Here is a 20,491-nt window from a genome sequence, read left to right on the forward strand (position 1 = left end):
TCCCTCTGCCTGCTGTGCACCGGCTCTGGAGGGAAGGGAAAGACTGTCTCGTTTGCAGTGAGCAAATTCTCTCTAACAAAAGAACATTTAAAATACTCAATCTGATTATATCAGACCAAGTTTTATGGCTGCGAGACTGGTAGTTTTCCACACCTTCTGTTTGGTCAGGGAGAACGCTTGGATCTCCCAGTGCACGGCTTCTGTTTTCACTTCGGCTTGACGCGCCTTTCATTATTTGCAGTACACGCTGCCCAAGGGGCTCTGGCGAGAACATCCTGGCCCTGCCATGCTTGGGCTTCCTTGGTTTGTTCCCGGGTGAGCAAGGGAAGATCACAAACCGGATAAAGGGCCTTGCTTGAGGGGCTGGAGGGAAAGATTCAAGTGGGAAACAAACCTGGCAAAAAGAAGAGCGCCGCGGTGAAGCTGCTTTACATATCAGACAGCTGGTCCATCTAATCTAGGGGTCCCCAGTGTGGTGCCCGAGGGCACCCAGGCACCCACTTACATCTTCCCTAATGCCTGCCAAATGTTTTTAAAAGTGGGTGGGGACAGGTACGTCTTTTGCCCGGCGAGGCTTCTGCTCAGTCACCGGAGATCTGATTGGCTGTGTAGATTTTATAAAAAGATGTTGCTTTGGCGGCAGTTGCTACCACAGCACACGGATCACCAAAGAGTGACTGAATGAAAGCTGTGTGCACCTCCCCTTAGAAAAAAGCCCTTTAAAATAACAATGCTTGTTTTTAAAAGGCATCCTGTTAAACAGAGCTTCTGTCCAAAGAGTCGCCATTGGCTATGTGCTCACTGACATTTGGGGCTTGGCCCTCCCCCTTGGAAAAGCCATTCAGCATTCATGCCCATCAGCCTATGTCAGAATTCCAAAGGTGCCCAGAGGGGACCCTTGATCTAATAGACAGAGAAATTTGAAGCCAACCCCTCCCCACCAATTGGCCATGCTGGCAGGGGCTGATGAGAATTGTTGTTCATGAACATCTGGAGAGCCACAGGTTGTAGACCCCTGGGCTAGAACAGTGGTTCTCAACCTGTGGGTTGCGGCCCCTTTGAGGGTCGAACAACCCTTTCACAGGGGTCGCCTAAGACTCTCTGCATCAGTGTTCTCCATCTATAAAATGGATCAATGTTAGGGTTGGGGGTCACCACAACAAGAGGAACTGTGTTAAAGGGTCGCGGCATTAGGAAGGTTGAGAACCACTGCCTAAGACTCTCTGCATCAGTGTTCTCCATCTGTAAAATGGATCAATGTTAGGGTTGGGGGTCACCACAACATGAGGAACTGTATTAAAGGGTCATGGCATTAGGAAGGTTGAGAACCACTGGGCTAGAATGCCAGTCCTGGGAGGATTTTACACACCTGAGCCAAACCACTGCCTTCCCGAAAACCCTGGAGGCATGCCAGATTTCTCCCTGCAGCACTACTATGGTGGGGAGAAACACTGAAGCTATTTCCCCCATTTTCTCTGTGGCATGCTGCCCTATCAGCGAGGGTCTCTTTGCTTCACCAGAGCAGGAAGCTTTAAGAACTTTCTCACCCTGGCCACCGGAACTCCTCGTCTCCGGGGGAAAGGGCACCAAAGAGACTACGTTGCAAGAGGGTTCCCCTCTGAGCACTCAAAACCAAAACCTACCAAACCCGTAGAGTCGAATCTGATTGGATATTTTGGGAAGGTTCAGAGTGTTTCCAGTAACTAGAACACAGGTGTCAAACTCACGCCACTCTAGATGTTATGGACTACAGTTCCCATCATCCCCTGCCAGCATCCTGCTGGCAGGGGATGATGGGAACTGTAGTCCACAACATCTGGAGGGCTGCGAGTTTGACACCTATGAACTAGAGGGTACTTGTGCTTAGAGTGAAGGGCACGGAGTGACACTGCATCTTTTTCAAATGCCAAAAAGCAGTCCTAACTGCGATGGAGAACTGGCACTTGCCAAGAGAAAGGAGCGAAAAATTTCAAAGTTGTGGACCTGGCAATGAATCCTGAGACAAGGGGATTAAAGAGCGACACCAACAGCTGCTGTATGAACACAAAGATGGCGTTTCCCCAAACCTCTGGCACCTGAAACACATTTTTTCCTGAATTAAAACTGGAGGCACGAATTTCTCCTACAGCCAAAAAAAAAAAAGTTTACTTTTAGGATGTGACACAGTGTAAAAATTATTCATCCCGCACTCTCAAATCCTAGCCTATCGTCCTTTCTGCCATCTGTATGAGTCACTGACCTGAGCATGCTTCTTGCCTGGGAAGGAGACAAGTCTAGAGCAGTGACTCATGGACAAAGGCACTGGGCAGCCCCCTCTTGAGTGTGAGTAATTCAGCCAGATCTCTGCAGCCAGAGTAATTGAACACTCCCGTCACATCTAAGGAAGGGATGCGGTAGAATTACCTATCCCCAATGAAAGCGGTGGGTGGGAAGAGGCAAGCCCAGAGCTGCAGAATTATGCAGAAATGCCAGGGGCGCTTCTGTGGGAGGATCCTTCGGGCCTGAGAGAGGATTCCTGAGCTAATCAGTTTCTCACAGCAAAAGAGCCTGCGCTGGGATTTGCGGTTTAGGAGGACCTCTACTGACGCATCAGATTCCGAGCGCCACTGAGAAGGGGCTTCAGAAGTGGCCCCACCCACGATTTTGACATTCTCTAAGGCACAGATGTCAAACTTGTGCCCCTCCAGATGTTATGGACTACAGTTCCCATGATGCTGGCAGGGGATGATGGGAACTGTAGTCCACAACATCTGGAGGGCTCCGAGTTTGATGCCTATGCTCTAAGGCAGTGTTTCCCAACCTTTTCGAAGGTCAGGGTACCCTTGACCTCACTCTTCATATCTCACGGTACCCCTGCCACCACCCTCCACCTTCCCCTCCCATTGCCCCTGCTTGCCACACACCCCACCTTCCCCTCCCAGGGTGAAGGGTAGAACTGGGAGTAGTGGTGGCTGCTGACCTTGTGGCAGGCCCTGCCCCATGGGCCAGCTCCATGTTCTTGCTGGCGCCGGTGGGAGACACCACAAAAATGAGGGGGGCGGTAGTGTTGCCACGGTACCCCTGGGACATGCTCACGGCACCCCAGGGTACCAGGGAACCCTGGTTGAGAATGGCTGCTCTAAGGCCTGTAGACTCTCACAAGTTGCACCCTCTCCACCACAAAGGAGGCCAAGACAAGCTTATCCTAGAAATATAATAAACTAGTTTTTGTTCCCGCCAGCATGGGGAGGGGGGAATCCCGTCAAATTACGTCGACCCCCTCCAGGGGTTTTCAAGGCAAGGGACAAGCAGGGCTGGTTTGCCACTGCCTGCCTTTGACTAGCAATCCTGGACTTCCAGGCGAGTACTTCCCAGCCAAGTGCTAACCGGGGCCAATCCTGCTTGGCTTCCAAGATCTGAGGAGACCAAGCTAGCTGGGTCATCGAGGTCAGGACATGAAGCTGATGCAGCGATAATGTTCATTCAGTACTGTGTTTTAACAAGCTGGAATTGCACGGGGGGGGGGGGGGGATGACAAATCAGAAATCCTACCCTGCCTCTCAAAGTCGCCCCCCCCCCAGGATTCTCTAAGCCTTTAAGGGCTTGAACAGATTCATGACCCCCTCTTCCCCCCCCCCTCCCCACCTTAATTGACTTGGCTTCTCCTGAAGTGTATCCAGCCCTCACCAGGCCATTTTGGAGGCTCTCCCCTCTTTATGAAGTTCCCATTTTCTGTACCCCGGAGGAATCCTCTTTGCCAGTGGGAGACCCCGCTGGCTACCTTTCCTTATCCAAAGAAGGGCCAGCCGTTTACTATTCACAGCGATGCTTTCAAAACATGTGTTATTCTGGGGCAAGATTTGGCCCAGATTGGTGCGCGCGCACCTGCGTTTTTAGATACTGTTACCCAGAGCGTTTGCAGACGAGGCGGTTTCAGAATCTAAAAATGAAATGCACACACCGTCTGGCAAGGAGGGCTGGTGCCAGCTGCCCAACACACAACTCTTAGCTACGTTTTTATGTAACGATCTCTGAAGATATTGAACCAACCCAAAAAATAAGAGAGAAAACCAGGCATAGCTATTTTAAAGAACCAAAATAACCCTACAGATGGCTCTGATGAGGCGGGGTGGTGGTGGTTGGTTGGTTGTCAGGCACACTGGGAAGAGGGGGAGGACTCCTTAATAAGGTTGATGCAAAGCATGCTAATGAGATTTGGATTTTCAGGGCTGAAATATAAATTACCCGCACACGTGGCGCCACCTTCAGCACAGTTCTGGAAATGCATTGGGGATGCCAGCCTGGCTTTGTAAATAGGAAGACGGAACTCAAGGGAGGGAAAATATCCGCAATTAGATAGAAGAGCTAAATCAGAGGGCTCCAACTCTGGCGCTTCAGATGTTCATGGACTATAATTCCCATCAGCCCTGTGCCAGCAGGGGCTGATGGGAATTATAGAAGAGAAGAATAAGACTTTGGATTTATATCCCCGCTTTCTCTCCTGTAGGAGACTCAAAGGGGCTTACAATCTCCTTCCCCCCTCACAACAAACACCCTGTGAGGTGGGTTGGGCTGAGAGAGCTCTGAAAATCTGTGACTAGCCCAAGGTCACCCAGCTGGCGTGTGTGAGAGTGCACAGGCGAATCTGAATTCCCCAGATAAGCCTCCACAGCTCAAGCGGCAGAACGGGGAATCAAACCCGGTTCCTCCAGATTAGAATGCACCTGCTCTGAACCACTATGCCGCTGCTGCTCCTTATAGTCTGTGAACATCTGAAGCACCAGAGTTGGACACCCTTGAAAATGGCCGTTCCAGGCTCAAAGCCTGTGAACCTCTGAGCAGCAGTTGCTGTGCAGAGGGGATGGGGCAGAAGAGAAGACAGCTGCTGCCCCCATGTCCTGCCAGTCGACTTCCTGGCCACTGTGGGAAGGGGTAGGTGTGAGAAAGGACGCCCAATCAGATGGACCCCTTCGTTGCCTGGGTCTGAGACCAATTCTCCAGATTAGAGCCCACCGCTCACGTGCAGGAAGGGGGAATCAAACCTAGTTCTCCAGATAAGAGTCCGCTGCTCTTAACTTGCCATACTGGCAAGAGGATCTCGAGGACACTCAGAAGGGACTGAACAGTGCCCCAAGAAGCGTGTTTCTCCAGCACAACACCCGCTCCCCCACCACAGCCTCAGTCTCTTTGTCAAGCTTGCACCAGAAATCATTCATTCCTCAAAACCCCGTCCCTAGCACACCCCCATCTCCTATCTTCTCCAACTGCCCAGCACAAAAACAAAGCCTCAATCAAGGTCACCTCAAGTTTGCTTGGACTTCCAGAACTCCATAGTTGAAGTATATGTGAGCTGTAATCCTGGACAAGGACCCAGAGGACTTCGCTTATTTATAGAAGAAGAAGAGTTTGGATTTATATCCCCCCTTTCTCTCCTGCAGGAGACTCAAAGGGGCTTACAATCTCCTTGCCCTTCCCCCCTCACAACAAACACCCTGTGAGGTAGGTGGGGCTGAGAGAGCTCTGAGAAGCTGTGACTAGCCCAAGGTCACCCAGCTGGCGTGTGTGGGAGTGTACAGGCTAATCTGAATTCCCCAGATAAACCTCCACAGCTCAGGTGGCAGAGCTGGGAATCAAACCCGGTTCCTCCAGATTAGATAGACGAGCTCTTAACCTCCTACGTCACTGCTGCTCCTACTTCACTATCCTCTCTTTCATAACCCTCCTCTCTTATTTTATCCTAACAACAGCCCTGTGAGGTAGGTTAAACTGATAAGTGTGTGACCATCCAGTGTGCGTCCATGGGAGACTGGAGATTCCAGCCTTGGCCTCCCAGATCCTTGTCTGACATGCTAGCCAACTGGCCATGCTGGCAGGGGCTGATGGGAATTGTAGTCCATGAACATCTGGAGAGCCACAGGTTGCAGACCCCTGCACTATATGATGCAGGGTCTTTCAGGGCTACTGCTGCTGTTTCGCCCTTGTGCACAGAACGCACTCAGGTGTTGCTGTGCTGAACAGCATCCCACAAGAGTTGTCTTGATGTGTTAAATTTCTGTAGCGCAAGGTTATCTGCTGATTTCAAATCCCGGACCCTTCCCCAGACAACCTCAGAACGCTGCCACACCAAGATGCTGCAATTGTGCATAATATTAACTTAAGCTACTGTGTTGTGGGTTTTCTGGGTTGTATGGCCGTGTTCAAGTAGCATTTTCTCCTATACAACACCCTAGTGATTCCAGCAGTGAAAGCCTTTGACAATACAACCAACTGAAGTGTTTGGCTTGCTTTTTTATTTTAAAAAAATACAGAAGGCTGATTATTAAAGCTCCGGCTCCGAGCGATAGAAATCCAGTGAGCGGAGGCTGGAAAGGAAGCCGAGCTGCGTCCTCAAAAGCACAGGCATTTCAGGGCTCACGTCTTTGCCTTACATAAGGCTCTGTTGAGGATCTGAGCTTGAAATGATCGTGCTTGTTAAAAAAAAAACACCCTTCACTCCTAAACTCTGACACCACGGCTGTTCCCTTTGAATTCTGGAAAACCTCCTCTCTGAAAACGCACCCCTTTGGAAGCAGAACAGGCTACTTCACAAAGGTAAAAGCTACAGAAACCATGTCTTGCCATTTAAGGGTCAGTTCAAAGGCCCAACTATTCCAGCATTCTGTCCCTAGTACCTGCTGGGCAGAGGCTTCTTGGAAGTTCACACACCGGGCATAAAAGGGATTGCTGCTCTCTCCTGTTTGCCACCACTATCTGGTACCCAACAACGCTCTGAACTTGGAGAATCCATTCTTTGCTACGGCGAACAGCTGAAGACAGAGATTGCCTCTTATCAACTATCTGGTACATTTTTATACTCCCTTCATAAAGCTCAGAGAACAATGAGGTTTTCCCTCATTTTATCCTCCCCGCCAACCTGTGCAGTATATGTTAGGCCAAGCAAGAACAGCCACGAAAGTTAAGGTCGTTTGGAAATTTGAACCCAGGTCGATCCAACAGACCAGTTAGGTTAAAGCACAGGTGTCAAACTCGTGGCCCTCCAGATGTTATGGACTACCATTCCCATCATCCCCTGCCAGCATCATGATTTAAGCTAACTGTGCTTTAACCTAACTGGTGCTTCGGTACAAGAATCACAGTGGGGGATCGGTGCAAAGAGTGCTTTATTTCTTGCTAAGGGCAGCCAGACAAGAGGCCTCTGGGGAACATCATGAATCAGTCAGACCACTGCAATCTTTCCAGCCTCTGGCCTTCAGATGTCGCTTCAAGGGTATGGCTGATTTGTTTACGCTGCATGTCCAATGAAGACAGAACAAAAACGAGTCTCTCAAACTGGTGGACATGGGGGAGAGATGACACGGGCAGTTGAGAAACTCTCCCTTAACTGAGTCACTCTCCTGGATTCTGGGATAGGTTTGGGTGGATTAGTTCCCCCCTACTACTGACTTTCAGCTACTCTCAACATGCAGTGCCTTCACAGAAAGAATCACAACCACAGAATCATAGAGCTGGAAGGGCCATACAGACCATCTAGCCCGGGGGTCTGCAACCTGCGGCTCTCCAGATGTTCATGAACTACAATTCCCATCAGAATGACCAGTTGGCCATGCTGGCAGGGACTGATGGGAATTGTAATTCATGAACATCTGGAGAGCTGCAGGTTGCAGACCCCTGATCTAGTCCAACCCCCAGCTCAATGTAGGATCAGCCTAAAGCATCCCTGCCAAGTGTTCATCCAGACGTTGCTTGAAGACTGCCAGGGGAAGCTCAGCACCTCCCTAGGCAGCCGATTCCACTAATAACCTATTCTGACTGTAAAACAGTTTTTCCTAATATCCAGCTGCTACCTGTCCACCCATAATTCATACCTATCGTTGCGAGTCCAATCCTCCAATAACACAAACTGAGGGTTCACTCCAAATACACAGAAGCCCCTCCCTTGCCTTCGAATGCCCCTCCCGTGCAGTTGACAGTCTAACCCCAGCTATTTATTACAATGAAAAACCTGTCTGCGCGTTAACTCAGAATCTTGGGAAGATTGGTATCTGAGGTCGAGAACCTCTGAAAGCCTATACTTTTCAACCACTCAGAAGACCTGAAACATGCACAAATTCTCCTCTGGCATCAAAATATGCTTTGGGGCAGAATGAGTCTGTATTTCAGGGAGGAAAAACTTTCGATTTAATTTGGGGGTGGGGGGGCAGATTCTGTTTTGGTCCAATCAGAAGGTACTCACCTCTAAGTAGATCTGACAGTGGAGGACCACAATCTTCAGGAATTGTGTAGTCCCCTTTCCCAATGTTTTCAAATAACTTATAAATATTATCCCCCTCAAACGGATAAAGGCCAGTCGTAATGTTGTATCTGTGAAGAGGAAAGAAGGCGACAGGGCACTGAGAGAAGCACACAGGGAATCACAGAGGCTCAGGAAAAGCTATCTTCTCTTCTCATCTGTGCCCTCCCCACCTTTCTGAGAGAGTCTTTGCACCCCACCATTCACCTCTGTATTTTCCTCCCTATCCATGGACCTGTGTTCGAGCAGAACAGGAGAGAGAGGGCGGGCTGGGGGAGGGATGGCCAAGTGCATGAAGGGAACCATCTTTACTAACCAGAATCCCACCTCTCTTTCATGCTCGGCAAGTCAGGCCACCTCACCCTCTTGCAAACGGAATAGAACAAGCAGGGATCATTTCATTTTCTCCTGTGTCCCCGTCCCCCCTCCCCCTATTTTTAATTTCTCTCCTTCTGGCAGCCCCCCATCCGCTCCCCTTTCCCAGCTTCCTTCTTTTCATATCAAACACAAACCCACCTTTATGTACCCCTTCACTCTTTGGCTCCCCATCTTTCTGATTCCTGACAGTGTTTTCCTTTTGCATCTCTTTCACCCACTGATTCTCTGCTGTTTCCCCCTTCCCTCCTTTCCACCTTTTATGCCCTTCCTCCACCTTTGATTGAGAAAAACAGAAGGCTTGAAGGCTCCGCCATGCTGTCATGGTTGCCTGACTACCTGGCAAGATGTTAGAACGCAGGCTCATGAGACTGCTGTGCATTCATCTCTTAAAGCCACAGATGTTCCTTCTATGATCCAGGTTTTTTAAACCACTATTTTAAGATTTCAGATTTTGTTTCTGCAAACTTGGGGCTTCCTTTCAGTTTGTAGGGAAGTCCCTGCCTTTCTGAGTACCGCTGTATGGATCTTTTGATCCGCACACTTGGGCACTGTTCGGATTTAGATTGACACGCTAAAAACGTGGGGGAGAGGGAACTGTGTCAAATGTGCACTGCAGTTTTTTATTAGCTCCCCCCGCCCTCACAGACTTACAGAGTGACCCCTGCTGACCAAATGTCCACTTTGAAGCCAGAAAAGGTATCAAGGCCATTGGCGATTTCTGGAGGCTGGAAAGCTGGCGACCCCTGACTTGTCCTGCACATGTCGTCGTCTGCAAACGGATGCAATGCCTGTTGCAAAGGGACAATGAACAGGGATCAGACTAGTCCAATGTGTGAGCTCACAGCACGAGGGAGTGGCAGATGAAGTCTTACTGCCACGGAAATTTACCCCCATCTAAAGATCAGGCTGTACGACCAGGAATACCAATCTCTCCTGAGGGCTGCACAAAGCTCCTGTTCCCCTCTATACTTTGGGATCACACCCCCGAAATCTAGCCCTGCTGTATATTTAGAACAGCTTGTTAATCATAAGTGCAGATGGGTCATGACAAGAGCAAGGTGCAACTCATTCCCCTCTGTCTATCTTCAAGGTCGTTTCCTTAACATCCCACAAAGTGAGCGTTGTTGTCGGTACTGTCCCAACGCTATGGACTCAATCCCTCATATCCTGCTTTACTGTTTGAGGTATAATGATATTAGAACCGATCTGGGAGCTTTACTACCTCTAGAATTTATGTTTCTCTCAGACAAACTAAAAATGTCTAAGCTATTGAACAGCCCTAATGTAGAAATGTCTGAAGCAGTCGCTACATTTTTAATCCGTGTTCTACATGATATATAACAATGATCCTGTTTTTGTACTTGGAATGTATGGTACTTCTGGTTTATGCCTAATAAAGAAGAGTTTGGATTTATATCCCCCCTTTCTCTCCTGCAGGAGATTCAAAGGGGCTTACAATCTCCTTGCCCTTCCCCCCTCACAACAAACACCCTGTGAGGTAGGTGGGACTGAGAGAGCTCCGAGAAGCTGTGACTAGCCCAAGGTCACCCAGCTGGCTTGTGTGGGAGTGCACAGGCTAATCTGAATTCCCCAGATAAGCCTCCACAGCTCAGGCGGCAGAGCTGGGAATCAAACCTGGTTCCTCCAGATTAGATACATGAGCTCTTAAGGTTTTTGGATTGGATTGGATTGGCAGATGAAGTCCAGGTTTCCTCCTTGCCCCCAGCCCTGACAGTCAAAGAGTCAAGGGGCTTTTGCACACCTGTGGTCTCCTTTGCAAGGAGCACACATTCCCTTTGGGTTTGATTCGTAGCTATGCACACATTTTGCCCTCTTTGGCAGTCATCCTGCCCTCAGATGAGAGAATCGCTGCAGTTTTCGAAACCTAATCGTGCGCAAGTTTTTTCCTCCGGGAAAGCAAAGGAGATCCATGAGCATCAGGGCTTTCTTTGGGCTTTCTCACTCCTCCCCGCCTTCCCCCACCCGCATAACAGCAGCGCTTCCCACTCTTTGGGACACCATTCCAAAATGACCAGAAGGGCTTTAAAAACATTTTAACGCTGAAGGTCTATTGCTGGAGCAACAGACCTTGTGAAACTGACATGAAATTGATGTGAACAAATTGACATAATCAAAGACAGCATACACACACACACACACACACACACACACAGGCAGCAGGCAACCTCCCCAAATGGAGGTTGCACTAACACAGTAGTGGCGAACCTATGGCACGGGTGCCAGAGGTGGCACTCAGAGCCCTCTCTGTGGGCACGCACAGAGTCGCCCCCCCCCCCTCCCACATCTAGGCTGGCCTGGGCCGTTGGGCTCAGCAAGCCTGAGCTGGGCTCAATTATTAGCATTAAACCTAAGACCTAGTTTTGGGGAAGCAGTGTAGGTAACCCTGTTAAGCGCTGTTAAACCCCACTGATTTTCATGTGAAGAACTAAAGCGCGATCCTTTACCTACGAGTAAGCTCGGTTGCTGGCAATGGGGCTTGCTTCTGAGTAAACCCTCCTTGGGTCATGATTCCCCCTTTGGAAGAGTTGCATGGTTGCTTCAAAGCAAAGCCACCAAGCTTACTCCCGAGTAACGCACGCCTCGGAGCCAACCGTTTTTTCTAAACTAAAACCTCAGTATTCAGGTTAAATTGCCGTGTTGGCACTTTGCGATACATAAATTGGTTTTGGGTTGCAATTTGGGCACTCGGTCTCGAAAAGGTTCGCCATCACTGCACTAACACAACAAGGAAGCAGCAGGCAGGCAAAAGGGCTGACTGGCTTGGATTGGGACACTTTGCAGGAAGAGAACCCCTCTGTAAACAAAAGAACTTGGAAAACCCACTGCAAAGCAAACAGCTGCAGGGTAAGTAGTGCAGGCATCAATGGCCCAGAAAAGACTTCTCAGCCACCCCCTGGACTGCTCTTTGGATTGAAATCTAGTCTGCAGGAGATTCAATGAGCAATGTTAGGTTCCTTCTCTTCCATTCTGCCAGGCTTTTTCAAGGAGTCCCCTAGACACATTCTTCTGCTACACTCAAACCACTTTCACAACTGTTTGCAAGTGGATTTTGCTATTCCGCACAGCCTCAAAGAGCACTGAAAGCAGTTTGAAAGTGCATTATTCTGCATGTGCGGAAGGAACCTAAGATTTAGAAACCCCAGGAAGAACTCTCTCGTGTATATGAATTGCAGAAATAATCAAAAAAGAGAGAAGACTCCACTGAAACCAGTTCTATGAAATGCCAAAAGTTGTATAGTTTCATTTTTCAGGACAAAGAGGGCTAGTTTTGAAAGGATTTGTTTTTTCCTCCCTTTACACCACAGGTGTCAAATTTGCGGCCCTCCAGATGTTCATTAACTACAATTCCCATCAGCCCTTGCCAGTATAACCAATGTTCATGTTGGGAGGGACTGATGGGAATTGTAGTTCATGAACATCTGGAGGGCCGCAAGTTTGACACCCTGACATAGGGCGCATTTTCCCCAGAATTCTCAGATGCTGAGGTTTTTTCTTTATTTTAAATATTCCTGGTCTCCACAAATACCAGAGAAGAACACTCTTTTGTTCTCTTTGGGTTCTATTCCTCCACAAAAGTACATATCCATTTCTCCCTACCCTCTCCTGGGAAGTATACATTATTCTCTTTTTACAATTTTATCCTTCTAACAACCCTGCGAGGTAGATTAAACCAAGAGTGCGACAGCGGGGACAAGAGCCTGGATCTTTCAGGTTCCACACTTCACCGACTACTGCACCATGCTGGACCTGTCAGCCAATCAAAATCTATGACAGGGCTCCCCGACATGGTGCCCATGGACGCCATGGTATTTGTTGACACCTTTCCTGGTGCCCGTCGAACATTTTTAGGAAGCAGGCAGGGACAGGTGGGGCTCTTGTCCAGCAAGGTTTCTGATGAACTACTGGAGATTTGATTGGCTGTGCAGATTTTTAAAACGCTGATTTGGCACCAGCTGCTACCACAAAGATCTTCTCTGTGTGAATGAAGGTAGGCAGTTGTAGCTATTCTATGGCTGGCTCTGATTCTTGTGGTGGCCATTTTGTGGCTGTGTCCACCACGTTGTGCCAGCATTCCAAAGGTGCCTGGAGGCTGGAAAAGGTTGGGGATTCCCTATTTATTGAATGAAAACAATTCCCAACTGGGGTAGAATCAAGGACACACACACACACAAACACGCATTACTTGAAGACCTAGATAGGTTCACACAGCTGATCAGTCACTTCTAGCATACATAGCTCAAAAATATGTTGCATGTAGTGTGGGGCTGGTGGCTTTCTGGACCACTGTGATCACTGAAACAGCAGCAAGGAGAAATTGGTAGCCATGCAACATGCTCAAAACATATAAGCAGTGCTTGAGTGTGCAGTCCAAGAACCCAAACATACCTCTGCCACACCCAGATCGGATATCTTCAGCGTCCCGTCAGTCGTTAGCAAGAGGTTCCCTGGTTTGATGTCTTTGTGAACAATCCCTTGGCTGTGCAGGTACTCCAAACCATCTATAAGTTGACAAAAGTACCTAGTCGAGAGGTAAGGGGAGACAGAAGAGAAGCTAGAATTAATGGGGAGTGGGGAAAGCAAGGCATGTATGTATCTTCAAGGACCTCTTCAAGGACCTCACTGCAGTAGATGTGTTTCTTCCCTCCTGTCCCAATAGGCTCCTCTGCAGAAGTTTTGCTCACCTGAACAAGGGCTTTGGAAGGTGCCATCCTGTAAGCAGGTAACATCTGTAGTCACCTTCACCCAAGCATTCCCCACTGTGTCCCCACCTGGAGGAATAGCGGCTCCCACACTATAACTGCTCCCCTGGATGTGCGAAGAGGAACTTTTTCATGAGGACATTTTCCGGGAAGGGGATATTGCCAGTAGTTTTATGTTTGTCGGAAGTGTCTAAGTGGTTTTTATCACTGGCTTAAATGGTGGTAATCTGCCTGGAGGCTCTGTGAAAAAGGCTTTCGTTGGACAATAAGAAGAATCAAGATCGGAATCCTGTCGCATCTTAACGCTTCTTTGTTTTAAAAGCTGGCTCTTCAACCGTTCAGGATTTCCTGCTTTCATTGACTTCCTTCTGTTATATGCTTTCACTGCTGCTCTTCCGGTGCGCATGAGAGAGGGCCTTTTCAGTGGTAGCCCCTCAATTATGGAACAACCTGCCCGGGGATGTGCACAGGACCCCGTCACTCTGCACATTGAGGAGGCAACTGAAGATAGTATTCAGGATTGCATTTGACTAATTTGGTTTTTAATTTATTGGCAGGCCTAACTGGAAATTTTAAATTGTGGTCTCCTTGGTGTTCCGCTAAGTAGAAAGGTAGCTAGCACATATTAAAATAAATAAAATGTTGTTTGGTTGGCTTGGGAAGTCTCAGTGGATTGTAAACATGGCAATGATAACTTTGTACTGTGAAGGTATCGGGTAAAGCCCCTGTAGCAGAGTAACACAATACACTGGAACGCAGTAGGAAGTCAGATGCACACAGCAGCTCAGCTTCACAGAAGCGGTCCTACTTTTATTCGTTCACAAATATAGCTCACACAGACAAAGTGCGAAGACAAGTGTCTCACAGACCTCAATACACTGCAGCCTTATATATGGTTTACTGGCCAATCACAGTTCTTTACCAATTAAACCTAGAATGAGGCTGAGTCACGTGACATCTGTCAGTTAGATTTTGATGATCAGACACCAGTTACAACAGTGCTCTGACATGTACACCCACATATCTTTAGTGCGTAGAAAGGCAATCTTGAAGGCAGGTTCACTGCTGGAGAAGCATCTGGCAGCTGTGGCCAGGAATGCCCTTCACCAGCTTCACTGGCTAGCCAGCTGCAGCCTGTCCTTGGCAGAAAAGATCTGGCAACTGGGGTGCACGCCCAGGTTACATCTAGATTAGATTACTCCAGTGTGCTCTGTGGGGGGCTGTCCTTGAGAAGAGTTTTAGCCACATTAACTGGAGCAGAACTGTATAGCCAGGATGTTGACTGGAATGGGGTAAGGACCACATTACTCCAAACTTGGCCCACCAACACTGGCTCCCATTTTGTTTCTGGGTACAAGTCAAGGTGCTGGTCTTGACCTCTAAAGCCCTATGATTTGGGACAGAGGTAAGGGCCCACTCCCTTACAAACCTACCTGACCACTGTGGTCATCTTCATAGGCCCTGCTTCTGTCACCCACAATCCTCTGAGATGGGGCTGGTGGCAACTTAGGAGAGGGTCTACTCGGTACTGGCACCAAATCTCTGGAACTCTCTCCCCAGGGAAATGTGCCTGCCTCCTTCCATGGCTGCCTTTGCAAGCAGGGAAAGACTTCCTGCCATGCCTGGAGTCCCCTCAGTGATACCTCCTTCCTGCCCAATGTCTTTAATTGTTGTTTTGAATCTCTGCATGTATTTTAGCACTGGTTTTAATTGTATAACTGACTGGGAGAGGGGCAACGGTTCTTTTTAAAACGTGATTTTATTATGTGTGTTTTCATTTGTGGGCTGCCTTGGTGGCCCTCGGGAGGACATCATGCGGGATGTACATTTTTGTAAAATAAATAATTACAAATAAACATTGTGCACTGCCTTGAGCAACTTCTACATAAAATATAATATCAGTCAAGACCCCGGCCTGCACAGGGACAGGAGCAGGGGAAAGTCTCTATTTTAGCTTTACTGATTTATAAACTCTACTGATTTATAAACTATATATTTATAAAATATAAAATTTTACCTTGTATTGGTTTTAATAACACTTGTCATACCAACTAGCTTTGGCTTTGTAGATGCTGGTCTCTGACTGTAATTTTAAATACATTCAGGGAAAAGTCTCATCTCGAGGCATCAACGGCTGCCTCTCAAGAGCTGGGGAACTGTTCCCCCTTTAAGCTTTGTGGCAAACGATACCCCCCCACCCCCCGTTTGAACTGCTGCTCTTCACCGTCTTCCAAAGAAACGTTCCATAAATGAGTGAACAAGCCAAGTTTGTTCTGTGGTGGTCCTGGGAAGAGAAGAAGCCCACCAACAAACTCAAAAGCCCAGTTTTAGGATGTGTGGCACATCCAAGCTGCAAGAGGAGCCTCCCCGCTTACTTACCCGTGCGCTTGAAAGACTGGAAACTTTTTATCCGGGACACTGTCCAACATCTCCTGCATGCCACATACACAATACTCCATCACCATATACGTGAAAGGCGGAATTAAGGAATCACATAGGTTAGGCTGAAGATTCAAGAGAGTGCAGCTGTTCCCACCCATGCAGGGCACCTGGGCTTGTAAGGTCTTCAAAGGAGAACACTGCGGAGACACTGCAGGGCTGACTGTCCAAAAAAATTCTGTGGCAAAGTCTCCCAAGTGCCACAACCTGAGCAAACTGAACAAATACAAGTAAACCTGTCTATTTGTGCTGGCCAAAGCAGAGAGCTACGCAGGGCACTTAAACCTCTGCTTGGAGTTCCCTCAAATTTCTACTCAGCAGAATACATACACACACACAAACACACACAGGCTTTTGAGATTACCAAAGATTTCTCCCCATGCTTTATTCCACGGATCTGCAACAACCTCATGCTCCTCATTACACCTAGGTAATCAATCCCAACATGGGTAAGATGGCCAATTATCTATCACAAATTTCAGATCCCAAACAACGCTAGGTTCTGATTAGAGCCAGATGCAATGTCTTCTCCCCTGCCCTTCTACAAGGTCGGTTTGAGAAGCTCCCCCTATCGGACAGAGGATGCCCACATTGTCCTACTGCAGTGGAAACCACTGGAGCATATTGTATGTTACTGTCCAAAATATAATTCACAGAGGGAAGCTCTATTATCATCAATCATGGGTAAAGCGTCTCCCAAAGTTTGCATGGTAAAACTATTTAATAGTAATGAGCCTCTGATTTTAGGGAAAACAGCTCACTACTGGTTGCAGGTCATGTCGCTAAGAGGGAATTAATAGCCTACGTCAGTGTTTCCCAACCTTTTCGACGTCGCGGTACCCTTGACCTTGCTCTTCATATCTCAAGGTACCCTTGAGGTTCATTTGAATTTTTTTTGCATTTTTAAAGGGTTTTTTTCCTTTTTTGGCCTGTAGGTGGGGGGAGTGGCAAGCAGGGGGAGGGGAGGGGAGGGAAAGCAGCATTGACAGCCACGTTGTTTGTTTGCCTACATTCGGCATGGATTTGGGGGGATTTAAAGGGAAAGCTCCCTTTAAATCTACCCCCCCCCAATCCACATCGCAATTAGGCAAATAAAACAGTGCTGTTTTAAATGTTGTTTAAAGGAAGCCCATGAGGTTTCCAAACCCCCCTCCCCCAGCCCCTTCAAAATCCATTTGATTCCAGGGTGGGGGGGCAGGCGGTAGCATCGTCAGGGTACCCCTGGGACGTGCTCATGGTACCCCAGGGTACCACGGAACCCTGGTTGAGAATCACTGGCCTACGTTATACCTTTTCTTGTTGGAATTTTATGTTGCCTAAATATGCCTAATAAAGGTCTTTGCATTGTATTGTATTCCATGGATCTTCAGACCCATAAGACTAACAGCTTCTGAAAGCCAAGCATTTCCAGGTGCTGACCTCTATGCTGCGGTGGAGCTACAGCAGGCAGCCTGACAACATTGTACTTTAAAGGAATAAAAAGCACAAGCTGGCTCTGTGAAGGTTCCAACCCGTAAAAACGCACTGGGGCGCGACAAAGCAGACCCCACAGAACCCAGGAGGTCTGCCAGTTTACTGCCCACGAGCCAGCGTCATGGCGGCAGCAGGGTGATAAACCTTGCCCCGTGCTGTGTCCTCGGATGGGCGCCAGCTCTTCTAGGCCTCAGGCAGAAACCTCTCTTATCACGATTGCGCTAAAAATCAAAACATGCTTTGAGACTTCCCCAAAACAGAGAATCTCAGTCACCAAATTATTCTGAGTTCATCAAGACAACAGCCCGGGGGGGGGGGGGGGTTTCTCTGCTTTATATAAAGACCACAACAACATCCCAACTTTGAGCCCCCTCCTGGAATTCTCTGCCTACGTTAAAGGGTAAAACTAGGGGGGGGGGGGTTCGGGGGGTGTGTGGAGTTTCAACCATATCCTCTTCTTGCAAGGTTAACACAGGGATGGGTGGGAAAGCAGACGACTTAACCCTTCCTCCATCCACCAATGATAAACCTAGTCTTGGAAGGGGTGGGGAAGAAGGCAATCCAGCTGCCGAGAAGAAAGGGGTCCAGGACACAGAGCCATGCAGAAGGTCCCAAGTTCACTCTCTGGGTAAAGGACAGCAGGATATTCGGAAGTTTCTCTCCCTCTCTCTGCCAGACACCCTGCACTAGCCTTTGCCAGTCACAGGAAAGCACCAAGTTAGGCTGCACCACGGTCATGACTCAGCAGAAGATTGCTTTCTATGCAGTGTAGTCAAGGGGAAATACACACACGTACCCTCCATATTGCCCCATTAGGCCCCTCCGCTCTTCGGAGGATGACCTATTGGTGATCCCTAGCCCTAAAGCTATCAGGCTGGCCTCTACAAGGGCCAGGGCTTTTACAGCCCTGGCCCCCACCTGGGGGAACAGGCTTCCGAGGGAGATCAGGGCCCTGCGGGACCTGCAGAGTTTCCGCAGGGCCTGTAAGACAGACCTGTTCCACCAGGCATTTGGCCAGCTTGGCTAAATACATCGCTGCTGTTCCATCTGGCCTCTCATGGGCATAAGGGTGGGGAGGGAAATGACAGCATCTGACGCTATATGGTTCCTGTTTTTATTAATGATATTTAGTTGTTTTATGTTGTGTTTTTAAACTGTTTTATATTATTGTTGTTCACCGCTCAGAACCCTTTGGGGATTGGGCGGCATAAGAAAACTAATAATTAATAAGTAAATAAATAATAAAATGAAATGAAATGAAGAAGAAGAGTTTGGATTTATACCCCCACCTTTCTCTCCTGTAAGGAGACTCAAGGTGGCTTACAAGCTCATTTCCCTTCCTCTCCCTAGAACAGACACCTTGTGAGGCAGGTGGGGCTGAGCGAGTTCCAAAGAACTGTGACTAGCCCAAGGTCACCTAGCAGGAATGTAGGAATGCGGAAGCACATCTGGTTCACCAGATAAGCCTCGGTCACTCAGGTGGCGAAGTGGGGAATCAAACCCGGTTCTCCAGATTAGAAACCACTTGCTCTTAAACACTACACCACGCTGGTTCTCAGTATACAAACAAGTATGCCCTCTGCAGAGGAGAATCAATGGCCTCAGAGTTCAGTACCCCCCGTTTCTTATCCACCTACGATCCTTTGCAAGGGCTTCCACACAGGCTATTTCAGAAATGCGTGTCCACCAAGGTGATGTACAGCTCCGCTCCGAGTTCATATTTAAATCTCAGGCCCTTCCTTGAAGCCTCCTAGCTTGCCCACCAACTTAGCTTGCCGGAAGTCCTCTTCTGGCCTTCCTACCAACAGCTCTCCATCCCTATGGATTTTGGGCCAACAATACCTGTCATTTCCTGGGACCTGCCTGCTACTTACAAACTTAAGAGTAGCCCTGCCGGATCAGATGAGTGGTCCAGAGCATCCAGCATCCTGTCTCACCCACTGGCCAACCAGGTCCTCTGGAGGACCAACAATAGGGCACAGAGGCCGAGAACTTCCCTGAGGTTACATCCAGGCACTGTGAGTCAGAGGTTTACTGCCCCTGAATGTGGGGTTTCTCTTTCGTTCCCATGGCTAGTAGCTACTGATAGGCCTCGCCTCCATTAATCTGGTTTTTAGAGTCATTTATGCTTGTGGCCATCATTACATCCTCTGAAGGCAAATTCCACATTGTAATCGCTCATTCTGTAAATAAGCATTTTTTCCAGGCCTGAATCTACGGCCCATCACTGGATGCTCCCGAGTTCTCGCATTTTGGGAGATGGGAGAAAAAGTTCTCATCAACTCTATCTTGTGCTAACTTTAATTGCTGAAAGTCTTCAACCGTTTCTATTTCCTCATTGTCCTGGCAGGGACTGAGGGGAATTGTAGTCCATGGACATCTGGGGTGCCAGAGTTGGGACACCCCTGAGCTGCAGTCGTGCTTGGGCACTTTCTCCTTTCACTTTCAGCTGTGTTCATTTCAAATCTTAACTGCTTTCTGCCAGTAACGAACTATCATCGGCAAATGTCAACTTGTCAATGCCGTATCATCGGCACATCTTAAACTGTCAAAATTTTCACTCCACCTTGGCCCCTTCCACACATACAGAATAATGCACTTTCAATCCACTTTGCAGCTGGATTTTACTGTGGATTTTACTTCTGCCCCCCTTACATCAGGGGTCCCTTAACCCCAATGGGACCCGCTGTTCCTCCCTCTTGGGGAGGGTTTTTAAACAATGGGGGTTCGCTGGACGCCATTTTACTGCATTAACCGCTGTTTTTAATGGGATTTTAGCTATTCTATTTTATAACTAGTGGAGCTTATGTAATTTGTACTTTTTCTATCTGTATTTAGTTTTTGCTCCCCTTGTTCTGATTGTATTTCTAGTGGAATTTTATGTTGTACACTGCCCTTTGGGGATAGGGCAGTACATAAAAATAAATGAATGAATGAATGAATGAATGAATAAATAAATAAATAAATAAAAATAGCAGAATCCACTTGCAAACAATAGTGAATGCAGATTGAAAGTGAATTATTCTGCATGTGCAGAAGGGGCCCTTCATTTAAATCTACTCTAGTTTTCCTTACGATATGTTCTCATACAGATTGAAGAGATAAGGAGATAAAATACATCCTTGTCTTAACCCCTTTGCCAATCAGAAGCCATTCTGTTTCTTTATATTCTGTCCTAACAGTAGCATCTTGTCTGGACTACAGACTGTGC

General features: G+C 48.1%; 1 protein-coding gene across 1 annotated transcript in view; it reads right to left on the minus strand.

Moving 5' to 3' along the window:
- The window catches only part of STK11 (serine/threonine kinase 11), a 90,486-nt gene that overhangs the window by 36,742 nt on the left and 33,253 nt on the right, over positions 1-20,491 (minus strand). Inside the window, exons 3-6 of the mRNA XM_048495996.1 lie at positions 15,748-15,837; positions 13,055-13,187; positions 9,299-9,435; positions 8,213-8,340 (exon numbers count right to left, since the gene is read on the minus strand). Of these exons, the coding sequence (XP_048351953.1) occupies positions 8,213-8,340; positions 9,299-9,435; positions 13,055-13,187; positions 15,748-15,837 (488 nt within the window). The remainder of the gene's footprint in view (positions 1-8,212; positions 8,341-9,298; positions 9,436-13,054; positions 13,188-15,747; positions 15,838-20,491) is intronic.

This window comes from Sphaerodactylus townsendi, linkage group LG05 (assembly GCF_021028975.2).
Source record: "Sphaerodactylus townsendi isolate TG3544 linkage group LG05, MPM_Stown_v2.3, whole genome shotgun sequence".
Taxonomy (NCBI): domain Eukaryota; kingdom Metazoa; phylum Chordata; class Lepidosauria; order Squamata; family Sphaerodactylidae; genus Sphaerodactylus; species Sphaerodactylus townsendi.